This window comes from Nicotiana tabacum, chromosome 9, assembly GCF_000715075.1.
Source record: "Nicotiana tabacum cultivar K326 chromosome 9, ASM71507v2, whole genome shotgun sequence".
NCBI lineage: Eukaryota > Viridiplantae > Streptophyta > Magnoliopsida > Solanales > Solanaceae > Nicotiana > Nicotiana tabacum.
In genome coordinates, this window is record NC_134088.1 from 12,690,788 (window position 1) to 12,704,648 (window position 13,861).

A 13,861-nucleotide genomic window follows, 5' to 3' on the forward strand; every position below is an offset into this window, starting at 1 on the left:
CCCCGTACATCGGGCGTTCCGCGAACCAGCTAAGGCAAGCCCAACCCACGCAAGGCAAAAGCACAACATAGAAGGGGAAATAGAGTTGAATACAGCCACCGAATTTGGAAACCACCGCCCCATCATCCATTGAAACGCTAGGCAAAGCGAGCAACGGTATAAATCCACACTCATTCACCGACTCGTCGGATAGGGGTAAAGAAAATATCATTTTGGCTCACCTTCAGTTGTTTGCTCAAACAGGAACAAAAGTGTCGTGCCGGTGAGCGAGCAAAGAAACATCCCAACTGGAGAATGGGAAACTACTACAAAACAACCGAAATATCGCCCACCTGACAATCCAACTTCTAGAAAATGACGCCCCTTAACCTGCACTCGCTCTCCCTCACCTAGGGGTTGTCCCAATAGGGTTTTCCTGAGGTCTTAGGGATCGAGTCAACGAGGGAGACATCCCCAAGTTCAAAATATAATTCATCGTCTCACCAACCAAGGACATATCCAGACCAGAAAGCAAAAAGGTTAGACAAGGAAACTCCAATGTGTGCACGAAATGAACGTGAGCAAAACAACAACATTTCATGCTCTCCGGCACTACACTCTCTAATGCAAACAAAGTTAAGAGAACTGGGGCTCACTTAGGAAGCGCAAAGGTTGAGCAGAACTGGGACTCCCCCAGAAGATACCCGACTCTCCAAAAACTAGGACCAACGATGGGTTAATATATCGACGAAAGTTCAAAATAACACCCTTAAGGCCAAGAGACTTCACCAAAGGGAAGAGTTCGACCTCGATAGAACAACGGCGGGTTAATATTTCGATGAAAGTTCTAAAGAATACCCTCAAGGCCAAGAGCCTTCGCCAAAGGGAAGAATTCGATCTCGATCGAACAATGACGGGTTAATGTTCGACGAAAGTTCAAAATAACACCCTCAAGGCCAAGGGAAGAGTTCGACCTCGATCGAAAAAATGACAGGTTAATATTTCGATGAAAAGTTCAAAATAACACCCTCAAGGCCAAGAGCCTTCGCTAAAAAGAAGAGTTCAACCTCGATTGAACAATGACAGGTTAATATTTTGACGAAAGTTCGAAATAACACCCTCAAGGCGAAGGGCCTTTGCCAAAGGGAAGGGTTCGACCTCGATCGAACAGTAATGGGTTAATATTTCGACGAAAGTTCAAAATAACACCCTCAAGGCCAAGGGCCTTCGCCAAAGGGAAGAGTTCGACCTAGATCGAACAACGACGGGTTAATATTTTGACAAAAGTTCGAAATAACACCCTCAAGGGCCTTCGCCAAATAGAAGAGTTCGACCTCGATTGAATAACGACGGGTTAATATTTCAACAAAAAATCGAAATAACACCCTTAAGGCCAAGAGCCATCGCCAAAGGGAAGAGTTCGACCTCGATCGAACAACGACGAGTTAATATTTCGATGAAAGTTCGAAATAACACCCTGAAGGCTAAGAGCCTTCTCCAAAAAAAAAAGAGTTCGACATTGATCGAACAATGACGGGTTAATATTTCCATGAAAGTTCAAAATAACACCCTTAAGGCCAAGAGCCTTCGCCAAAGAGAAGAGTTCTACCTCGATCGAACCACGACGGGCTAATATTTCGATGAAAGTTCGAAATAACACCCTTAAGGCTAAAGGCCATCACCAACGGTAGTTTGATCCAACCCGGACGACCCAAGTTATGATTGGCTTCGTCCGAAAAAACGGTTATGTTACAAAATCCCGTTTCAGGTCAAGAGCGGATCCGCTCAAAGCAAATAGTCACCTGTTGACCTCGCCCAAATAGGCAGTTCAACGACTCCATTCAGACTTACACGACAAAGTCTAACTCAGCTCGTCTGAGATCAAACTCCTTGAAAATCAGGAATAAACCATACAAAAATCCGAAATTTCATGCCAAAATTATGCAAAGGAAAAGAAAGGGAAGCGCAAAAGACATACACCAATGAAAACTTCTTTTTATTCAAAGCAGTTGCGCAAATAGTCACCACTTACATATGGCTAAAAGCCAGGCAAGTCAAAAAAAAGCAACACAAAGACAACAAACAAAAAGAATAGCACAAAGATAAACCATTCTTTTACTTGGCGTCATCACCGCCGCCTTCCTCACCACCGTCTCCAGGAAGTATCTCTTCATCATCAGCATCCTCATCGGCCCCCAGCGTCGCATGATCATATCTGTAGTTAACACAAGCCTCTCGTGCCTTTGCTCATACTTCTTCATATGTAGCCTCAGAAACATCGCCCGCTTCCCACAAACCCTTATATATGTCCCGCTGGGCCTCAGCATGTACCCAAAGCTCATGTATATGACGGGGAATGGTGGCGGAGACAGACTCGACTTGGGCTAACAATTGCGCTTTCTTGACTTCAAGAGCAGCAACCCAGTCCCCCAAAGCCGACGTTTCCTGGTCAATGTCACCAATACGCTCTTCAAGCCTCGACTCCTTAAGCATCGTCGTCACCCTCTCGGATTTCTGCTCGGATTGAAAAACACAGATAGTGTCCTCTAAAGCCGCCACCCTCGCTGAAGCCACGCCCAAGCACTCTCAATATTCTCCAGCCCGGAAACCTTTCTCTTCAGTTCAGCTAACTTTCCCACCCACTCCGCACTCATCACCTCGATCCTTATGGCATTCTGATCCATCTCGGACCGCACCTTTGCCTGAAGATGCTCACACTTAGCGGCAACCCCTTTGCCCAACTCAAGTTCTTCGTCCTTTGCACGAAATTGCTCCTCGAGCACATTGCTCCTGCGAATAGCCTACATCAATTCCTGATACCTCTTCTCCAGTTTTTCACCAAGGGATCGATCACCGGTATTCTTCTTCAGCCGCTCGTGCATCTCACGACATTTGTTGCGGTAGCATCGATATTTCTCCAACATCATTAGGAAAATATTAGCCCGAGTGTCGGCCCTACGAGCACTTTCAATCTCCACCATGTACTTCTGAAAAATGAGAAGATGGGTTAAAGCCATGTTACCAAAAATGAAGAGCATAAAAGAAATTAGAAACTTACCCTCAGGACCATAGCGGCCACTTCATGCATCAAATCAATATCACGATCGTCCCATAGAGCCTCACTCTCGCCGGCGGAGCACAAAAGGTCAAACTGCGGCAGCAGGTCTTCCGTATCTTCCAGGAGGTTAATCTCCGATGGGATTTCAAGTATACGGGAAGGCCTCCCGCATGAACTACCAAACGGGTAAGGCCCTCTTCAAACATCCTGACGTCATCAGGATCAAGATCAGACTCAGATTTATAGTCATTAACCACGACGCATTTTCCCCTCTTTGCGGCCGAAGTAGGAGCATGACCCAGTCTAGAAGATGAAGGACCACCCAAGTAACAGTAGCTGCCTCAGGACTCCAACTCTTCGTCGTAGTAGTTTGTTGGTCATTCATAATAGACGGAATCTCTATCAACGGGTTGATCACATCGACCGACTCCACCTCTATAGATGGGTTAGCATCATTCCCGCTCTTTGACTCCATTAAGGGGGGCGTCCTCTAAGCATATCATGGTTGACGGAGCCGTTTCAGACTTCACTCGTCGTCTCTTTGATAGCCCCTAGCCATGCACAGCACGGGAAGGCTCCCCCGTTGGGCAGCTAGCAGAAGTGGTGGTCCAGAGTGAGGAACAGTTTCTGCATACACGGCCACGGCCGCAAACTCAACTTGAGCAGCCCTTGCCGTAGGTCGGGCAGCATGCCTCGAAACTGGGCGAGCAGAGGATGCCGGCTGACGAAATGCAAGTGAAGGAGCCCTTACCCTTCGTACTCAACCTGCTAGAGATAGAATGCCATATAAATAATAAAGCCAAATTGCAAAACGGAAAAAGAGATTGCGGTAAAACTACTTACCAATAAGGGATTTACACTCATATTTCTCGAAGAAGGACGACCACGCGCGAACTCCCACCGTATGAGGAAGAATGGCGTTCACCCAGTCGTGAATGTCGTTGACAGGAGCATGGGGTAGTCTCATAGCTGCAAAAGTAAAAACAGTTCAAATACCACCTAAAGAGAAGCGGTCGACTATCATTCCGACCGAAAAATATGAAAACTTACGTGCAAAGTTCCATCTCTCAGTGAATCCTACAGGATCCGCCACAAGGTGCTCGGTTCGCACATAAAAATAATTCTCGTAAAAGCGACGGTTGGCCCTATCGTCCATCTTCACCACCAAGCTCTTCGTCCCTCGATGGCGCATGTGGATCATTGTGCCTCGAATGAGTTGAGGGGCAAAGATATTGAGTATGTGTCTCAAAGTGATCTCCCGACCAGCAAGTTCCTCGAACTTGAGCAGCATGAGGTTTATACAAGTACGGTGAAAGTTGAGCCGTACATACCTCGTAGAAACGACAAAAATCTACCACTAGGGGAGGGGAGGGGAAGGGGGAGGGGAAGGGGGAGGGAGGAAACGTATACCCGACGATGAAGGGGTAAGCATAAAACACATAATATCCGGGGTGATTGAAATGTATGATATCGTCTCCCACCGCTGGCAACATTTCAACATGGCGATGGATCCCCCATTTCGCCCTCATCTCCGCAATATCTGCCTCAGTCATAACCGAGGGAGCGAGTTACGACTCTTCTCCGGCAGGACTGTGGATATCGTTCCACGGTTTTTCGGGGTGAGGCAGTATTTTGGTCGTCGTCGGAATCCCCTCCTCCTCTATCACTTCCACTCCTTTGGGAGTAGAGACATCACTTTCCGATACCGGAATTGCGACAGGATTATCAGCGAGGGAAGAACTACCAGCCATGTATATCGACTTAATGGAACAAAGGGCTTAAGAAGAAGAAGAGATGGGGGTGAAAATTTCCGGCTAACCAAAGAAGATCGAAGATCTGAAAGTATCTGAGAAGAGGAAGACCTATAATGTTCTCTCAACAAAAGCTAGAAAGTGTACCAATTGAATAGTATCTTTCCTATATTTATAGGGACATAAATTCCCCAAACGGAAAACCCAAGAGTCGCCAATCGAAATTGATAAGGGCACAAAACGATTCAATCACCAGGAAACGTGTGTCATAATGACGGTAGCCATGAACGACGTTTCAAATTGAATAAACGCTTTGATTTCGAACGGTCGTGGCAGTACCAAGGGCACCGTTGTAGCGCCGTCCCATTGCCTCGATCCAAAGACTACGTCCAAGGAACGAACAGTCAGATTTCTCCTAAGTGTGCAAAATCATAATCCGCCCGCTGGGCCCGCCGATAAACGACCCCGACGGACGGAGGGACTAACTGTATAGGTCAAAATCTGACCACAGTAGCCGACCCAGTTAGAACCCCGCCTAAGGGGCTGGGTAGCGAGGACCACCACGACCTACGTCAGTCTAAGTATCCACAGTATACAGTGGGTCAAAAGACAATACTTAACGATGAAAAGGCCACAACGTAAGGGCAGACCGATCGGAGAAGGTGGTCATGATCTCAGAACTATATATAGGGTATGAATTCCCCGAATGAATAGGGGGCTTTTTAGATTCTCTCTCTCTAGATTCTCTCCTTCTATTTTCTTCTAAAGAAAGATGTAAAATCGATGACCTCTGGCATCATGAAAGAGGAAACAACAATTTATGAATGAAGATGGCTTGCTCTTATTTCGTTTTGTTCATTATTTTCCGATTCATTGTGGGGTTTATTATGTTTGACTAATATTGACCCCATCATTATTATTAATTGTTTTAATCCGAAAGATTTTGACATCTTTTGGCCAAACAATTCCATATTATTTGGTTACACAAATGTAAATATTGTAAATACCTCATGCTTTATGATAATAAATCAAAGCTCCGTAATTGGAATATAATTTTATTCTGTACTTATAATAGAAGCATACAAATAGGAGAAAAGAAATTTAAAATTCCAAATGCAAAAGTAAATGGGGACCAATTAAGATATTGATGGAGTAGGGACAAGATAGCTCTGGAATAAGTTTGACATATGAATAGGTGCAATCTTCGATTATAAAATGCATATGACAATCTCAAATTGTACAAGAAGAACAAGGAAAAAGATATACATATTGACAATTAAAATACCTATGACTCCATATTGGGGCCTTATTTTTGAGAGTATGATAGTTTTAGTATAATGATTTATTAATTCAAAAATATACTTCCAACAAATTGGGGTAGTTGATATATTTCATACCGTGTCAAACGGCACATGCTAGTTTGGGTTGCTCTAGTGGTGAGCATCATCTACTTTCAACCAAGAGGTCGAGTCATCCCAAGAACAAGATGGAGAATTCTTGGAGGGAGGAATGCCGAAAGTTTATCGAAAACAATCTTTCTATCATAGAGCAGGGGTAAGATCTGCATACAACAGTACATATTGCCTTCCCCAAACTACAATTGAACTTTTGAATTGTGTTAAAGTAATTCTGTCGTAGGATTATTTTTTTCAAAAATTTTCTTAACATGATAAAAATTCAAACGATAACGCTAAATAATCTTATTTGTGCAAGTCGCCCTTCATAGAGAGTAAGCATATCATTTACATGTTTCAAAGGATGTATCTAATAGCAAATTTAATTTAATTTTCCAAATTCTTTTTAAATAATATCAAAGGGGATACAATAACTAACACTTTTACGTGACTTTCTAGATTGACGAGTATTTATTAGAAATATATCTATGTTCAATTGTCTACTAAAATTATAAGCCACAATATTAAACTCTTTTTTCAAGTTTCAACTAAATATCAAGTAAGTGAGAACGCTAGTATGAATTTTCATGTATATGTTATGTTTACCCTTGTCTGACAAGAAGGTGCCACTGAAACTCAAAGGTAAATTTTACAGAGCGGTGGTTAGACCGGCTATATTGTATGGGGTTAAGTGTCAGCCAGTAAAGAATGCACATATTCAAAAGATGAAAGTAGCTGAAATGAGGATGTTGAGATGGAGTGCGGGCATACTAAACTAGATAAGATAAGGAATGAAGATATTCGGGAGAGGGTGCGCGTTGCTCCCGTGGACGACAAGATGCGGCAAACGAGGCTTAGCCGGTTCAGGCACGTGCAGATGATAACCATAAATGCCCCGGTTAGGAGGTGCAAGCGGTTGGCTTTGGTGGGTACGAAAAGAGGTAGATGGCGGTCTAAGAAGTATTGGGGCGAGGTAATCAGGCAGAACATGGCACGACTTCAGATTCCCGAGGATATGGCTCTTGATAAGAACATGTGGAGGTCGAGCATTAGGGTTGTAGGTTAGGGAGTAGTCGAAAGTTTTTCCCTCTTTGTACCGGGTAGTCTGATAGAGTTTTGTCTAAGTTTGTTAGCGGTCTATGCTTTGTCCATATTATTTTGTTGTTTTGCATAGTATTGTGTTATTGCCCTTTCAATTATTTGTTGTCTCTTACGATGCTGTTACTATCTTTCTGGCTTCTTTTGCTGTGATATACCTTTTCTTTTGTTTCTTTTATGATATTATTGTCTCTTCTGCTGACCCGAGGGTCTTCGTAAATAGCCTCTCTACCTTTTCGGTGTAGAGGTAAAGTCTGCGTACATTCTACCCTCCCCAGACCCCACTAGTGGGATTTACCTGGGTATGTTATTGTTGTTGTTGTTGTTTTTGTGGTTGTATGTTATATTTACCCTTAAAACAGATAACAGTTGAATTTATACGCGGTTTTAAGGATATGTAGATTGATTCAATACAAATAATCAAGAATGTTTGATAAACGAGTTAAATATAGAATGAATAACCAAATCAATTGTGAAATTATAGTCGGGCACGGACTTGGGTTGAACAGTAGTTTCGCCCTCGATCGGACCTTGGTTCGAAGCCAAATGTATATGACGAACAACTATGAAATAAGAACTTTTCAATAGCTAGAAAGCAGAGAAATGAAATTGTATTGTCTAGATATGCGTGTTACAATGTGTCTTATCACAGAAAAAACTTACCTTGTATATAGTAGGAGAGTTTCACCCTTAGTACAAGTCTAAAAAAGGTAAAAATCCTCCTCTCTCGTTAAGTACTGATCAATAACCGCCATCGAGCGAGATCCGCGTCGTGATATCCGATTGGTTTCGAAATCTCATGTGCTTCTCGAAGTCTCAGAACTCATCCCGGGTCCGGGATACGTCGTTTTATCAAGTTTGATAGCGAGCATTTCGTTCGAACCTTGGTACAAGAAGTTCTCAGCTTCGGTTTCGATCCCGTGTATTTATACCTTTACTTCGTTTATCCCACCGAATCCCGTGTATTCATACCTTTACTTCGTTTATCCCACCGAAAAATCAGGATGTGTGTTAGCCCTGATTTCACCTATATACATGTTCATCTTCCTTTATCTCATTTTAAAAGGACAAAATATCTTTTAGTAGGAGAAATTGATTACGACTCTCAAAAATATATTTCAAAAATATCTTTATCTAGTGAATATTGTGATTATAATATATTACTCCTATATTATATTTAAGATTTTAATATGTGGAGTATATATAATATATGTACACAACCACTGTTTATAGTAAACGCTGTTGTTTTTTTCCTCTCCTACTTTTCATACTTCCCTTTCTTCCTTCTTCTCTCTTTCTCTGTACCAGTTGAAAATGAACACAGAACTTTAAACACACACTATACACTACAACTCCTCTATAGTAGCCATATTAGCCATGGCGTTTCAGGACCATTTTTCTCAAGAAATGGCTACTCTTCATCAACAACAACAAAACGCTGCCGTTTTACGTTCCATGTTACCTGAAGATCATCAATCTCCTCGAAAATCCCCTCCTACTTGGCTCAACACTTCTCTTCTCCGTCAACATAGCTCCGCCGCCGCCGTCTCCGCCGCCGGAGTTACCGGCAACAACTTCCTACACCTCCAAACTTCCAACTCCGACTCTTCCAACTCTAACAACCAGTGGCTTTCTCCTACCGCCGCTGCATCCGCTGGCGGTGGAGGAGGAGGAGGAGAAGAGCATAACGATGTGAACACAAATAATAATAGCAATAGTAATAATAATAATGAGGAAGGTGAGAACTCGTGGGAGAGAGAGAAGTGTAAAGCGGATATATTGAATCATCCTTTATACGATCAGTTACTGTCGGCACACGTGTCTTGCCTGAGAATCGCGACGCCGGTGGATCAACTGCCGCGGATTGACGCGCAGTTAGCTCAGTCACAGAACGTGGTGGCTAAGTACTCTGTTCTCGGCCAAGGTCAACCGCCTCTAGATGATAAAGACCTCGATCAATTTATGGTAACTTTTTTTTTTCTTTTCATTTCTTCATATCTTTTAAGCTTTCTTACATGAATTCATCTATATGCTCATATCTGTGTGTTTGAATTTTCACGTTTAATTCCCATAAAGTTATATAAACATAGAAATTTGTTAATTTTGTGTTGAGTTTCAATTCTAAGTAGCAATTTACAAATTATTCGGCAATATTATTTGGAAGATTACATAGATTTATTTGGCTACAATTTTTTTTCATTTTGTAGTTGAAGGTTTAAGTTCTGTGCACTATCGGTGTTAAAACAATAGGTAAGTATTCATAGCAAGCCTGATATAGGAACCTGGAAAGTAGAGTAATACTTAGTCAATGTATATAACTGAAATCCTATAGTTTCTAGTACTAGTATTTTTATGTAATTTGTAAATGCTCAATTTTTTTTAAAAAAATGTTTAAGGAGTTAATATATGAGTTTACACGAAAAAATTGGAATTCATATGCTTGAAAGCTGAGCTCAGCCGGCACATATTTTTGGCTGTATTTGATGATTTGTAGCTTACGCCATAGAACTTGGAAGCCATCGACCAATGTTTATGTGGAATGGAGAATGAATGGATTGTCTTTGATGTCATTGTGGTGAGGTGGATCTTGAGGAAATACAATTTAAATTGTTGGGTTTTCATTTTTTCTTTTTGGGCTTTATTTGTATTTTGCCTATGCTGATGATTGGCGGTGTACATAGATATGTGTTTCTGTCTGAAGATTGCTTTTGAACTTACCAAACTTGAACTTTTCAATATGAATTTGTCTGTTGATTGTGTTACTTCCTGTCTGAAAAGGAAGCTTTAGCTTGAGAATTATGTTGTAGGTATATGGGTGGTTTTATCATTAAAGTATAAATACGTGACTATTACAAGTGGCAGAGTGATCTTGATGTCACGATGTACTAAGTTTAATCCTTTTTTGCTTGTATCATGGAAAAAGTCATTTCAACTCCATATAAATCTGTACAATGAGTAGAGTTAATTCGGTCTAGGTGAAAATATGGTTGTGAGCTGACCCCTTGATTGTTACACTAGTTTGTCTGTTCTTTGTGACGAGCATTCTGGTTTTTCAGGTCGTCGCGTGAACTCGTAAACCTTTTAAGAAATTTGATTCCTTGATCAAGTTCTCTGCATCAATGGATTCTGTCCATCTATTTTTTTTGAGGATTTCAGCTGTGCTTCTATCTTGAGCATATTTCTAGAGGATATTTCTGAGAGTTCTAACTATTATGATCTTAATAGAAATATCTAGATGTCACATCAATAAAGGAATCTTTTTATCCTATAGGCAGTAGGCTAATAATTGACCCCTAATGTTAGGGGGAGTGCTTTGGAGAATCTCCTTGACATGATTTTCACCTCTAGGGCTTCATGTGCAATGGTTTCTGCCTTATTGTTATCTGTTGATCTCTCAGTAATAATGGTGAGCTAGCTGATTTAACTAAGAATAGTTTCTTTCAATGGACTGAATATTTACCTTGGTGAATTTTTAAAAGAATTCATCTGCTGCTCAATAATATAAAAAAGCCAACTTGAGATTGATTAAAGAAAAAGGAAGGAAAAAAAAACAATTTTGTATATGATTATGATTTTTGAAAGATGCTCTTGCTATTTAACTTTCTTATAAGTATAAGAAGTTGAAAAGGAAATAGAACAAGTTTGTATATGATATTTGAAAACTGCTATTGCTATTTAAATCTGTCTTATAAGTATGTAATGAATCTGCAGTTCTATGCTTCTTTTTGTTTCTAACTTTTAAAAGCAGTATATATTTATCCATAGACACGAACAATTATGGAATACTTAAGCATGGGGGAATGTTTAGTCCCCTCTAGTTTTCATTCTTTAGTTCAATGTTAATTTTATGGAAACTATGAACCACAGGTGCTGGTCTCAGTTTAAAACATGTTCATGCAAACATTTCTGCGTTTTTCTCCTTTTATTAATCTTAATAGCAGATTCTATAATCAGAATTTTAATCAGTTTATATACATTAAGAGATACGACATATTATCTCATATTTCATGTAATATTTACCTCGGCTGATTAATCTTTGTTTCTTCTGATGTAGACACATTACGTTCTGTTGCTCTCTTCATTTAAAGAACAACTGCAACAACATGTTCGTGTCCATGCAATGGAAGCAGTCATGGCTTGTTGGGAGCTAGAACAATCTCTGCAAAGTTTAACAGGTGACATAGTTTTCTACTGTCTTTTTCTTAGTTTTTTTTTTCCAATTTATCCTGTCTCTCACATTTTCCTTCCCATTGGTATTTTCATCCTCATACCTTTATTGTTAATATTACGGTCATTGCCATGCCAAGATACCATACACCATGACCTATGTTGCTCGGACTCTCCGAAAATATCGTCGAGCGTGTGTCGGATCCTCCAAAAGTAGTGCATTTCGGGAGGATCCGACTCCGCACAACATAGACCACAATCACCGTGTGCCGTTCTCATTATTGACTTATTATAAGAGTTGTGCATCTTTTTTAATGGATAGAGTGCTAGCCTCATTCCTCTAATTCACATGATTTTCTTAGTGATGGTTTTTATGTAGTGTTTGATCACTAAATAAGTGAATTATACTCTTTGCTGAAAAGAGAAGAAAGGAATCTCTACTCCAGCTTTTCTGCCGTTATATATGCATGTAGGCCAAAATTGCACTGCTGACATATAGTTACGGATTATCTGTCAACCAACAGGAGTAGCACCAGGGGAAGGTACAGGAGCAACCATGTCTGATGATGATGATGACCAGGCAGATAGTGACACTAACTTTTTGGATGGAGGTTTTGATGGATCAGATAGCATGGGCTTTGGTCCTCTTGTACCTACTGAAAGTGAAAGGTCCTTAATGGAGCGTGTTAGGCAAGAACTCAAGCATGAGCTCAAACAGGTAAAAGTAACATAACTTTTGGCTGGTCTGATAATTTTGAAATTATAATTTAGTAAAGAAGATTGTTAAGAGTCACCAAGGGCGGATTTAGAGGCGGAAGGGGATTCCTTCGCCGGGAAATTACATTGTGCATATAAGGCAAAATCTGTTTCATATCTCTATATGTTATATTTTGAATCTCCTTGACACAGTTCAAAAGCATACCTAAGCGGCCAAGGGGGTTCAAAATTTTTGTGAGGTTAATGGTTCAATTCCTATTGGCCACAATCTCTTTTAATTTTTTAAACTTTTTCGTGTTTTCAACCCCTTAGCGGAAATCTTGTCTTCGCCGCCACTGGTGGTCACACCATTCTGTATGTTTCAAAATAGAAGAGATCCTTGGTTTACGTCTCACTGTCACTCATTGTTAAAGAGATGTGAAGGGTCGTGATGAGAACATAATTAAGTAAATAAAAGTGTATCTTCTCTAATAACTTAAACTTTTAGATGAAGCGGCCATACAATTCAACTTATGCTTTAGGTTTTCTTTTTCCTCTAGCTAATGTGTTTCTTGATTTTGTTTTCATTAAAGGGTTACAAGGAGAAGATTGTGGACATTAGAGAAGAAATTTTACGAAAAAGAAGAGCAGGAAAGCTGCCTGGTGACACTACATCTGTATTGAAAGCTTGGTGGCAATCACATTCTAAGTGGCCTTATCCAACTGTTAGTACCAAAATAAAGTTCCTACTATATATTCAAGAACCTATTTGCTACTATATCTCTCACTTTATGTGAATAAAATCTATGTTAGGAGGAAGATAAAGCGCGATTAGTGCAAGAAACAGGTCTGCAGCTAAAGCAGATTAACAATTGGTTTATTAACCAAAGGAAAAGGAACTGGCATAGCAATCCATCGACGTCTACTTCTCAGAAAAGCAAACGCAAGAGGTAGGGCGATTACCATCCCTTTTTCGCTAATCATGTTTTAGGATTTTTTATTTATGCTAACCGCGATATTCAAATAAAGTAGTGCAGGTGAAATCAAGCAGTGAAAGACCGATGAAGTCTGAGAATATGAAGTTTTTTATGTTGTAGCAGAAAGTCAGTGTAAAGCTGATTAGCAAACAAAACATGAATGGCTAGAATTGGGAACTGAACTACTAAGTTTTTGGCAGATGAATTGAAGTTCCCAACTGACTTGGTTGACTAAAATATGCTTTAGAAAGAGTATAGATATTTGTGAGAGTAATAGCACTTATTTATGATGTTTTCATGTCAAAGCCTTTTTAGTACAACAGGTTCCAGTTTATATAATTTTGTTTGTACACTTATTGGAAGCTATGTAATTCTGAATGCTAGTGTTGCTCATTTTTGTGAATAGAAGTTGTAGAATATAATTAGATTATCCAAACTCCACTGAGATATGGAGAAAAAATCTAGTATTCAATTGGTTGGTCTAGCTAGTTTATGTGGGAAACTAAAAGCATTTGAGATGTTAATTATTGTTCTAGTCGTTGGTAGGAATCAAACATTTTCAATAATAAATATTGTGATTTTTATTGTACATTTTATTAGATGTCTAAGTATGTAAAATATTATTCTACGAACATAGTTTTAATATGGATTTTTTTCTGCAATTGCAGCCAAGGCTTTTCCTTGTGTATAGGTTGTGCTTTAATTTTTTCTGGGGTCTTTTAATAAGATATTCTTCACTAA

General features: G+C 40.1%; 1 protein-coding gene across 3 annotated transcripts; it reads left to right on the top strand.

The window, feature by feature from the left end:
* The first annotated feature begins 8,508 nt into the window (after positions 1–8,508).
* On the top strand, positions 8,509–13,556 carry LOC107823232 (homeobox protein knotted-1-like LET12). Of its 3 annotated transcripts, none has more exons than XM_016649852.2 (6): positions 8,509–9,245; positions 11,335–11,455; positions 11,972–12,165; positions 12,737–12,868; positions 12,957–13,093; positions 13,176–13,556. In XM_016649852.2, exons 1-6 carry the CDS (start codon positions 8,658–8,660, stop codon positions 13,195–13,197), a joined length of 1,194 nt encoding a protein of 397 aa, XP_016505338.1. In that variant the 5' UTR covers positions 8,509–8,657; the 3' UTR covers positions 13,198–13,556. The 3 variants fall into 3 exon arrangements, with proteins under 3 accessions (XP_016505338.1, XP_016505337.1, XP_016505339.1); XM_016649851.2 differs by having other exon boundaries at positions 8,510–9,245; positions 13,173–13,556; XM_016649853.2 differs by having other exon boundaries at positions 8,510–9,245; positions 13,181–13,556.
* Positions 13,557–13,861: the final 305 nt, after the last annotated feature.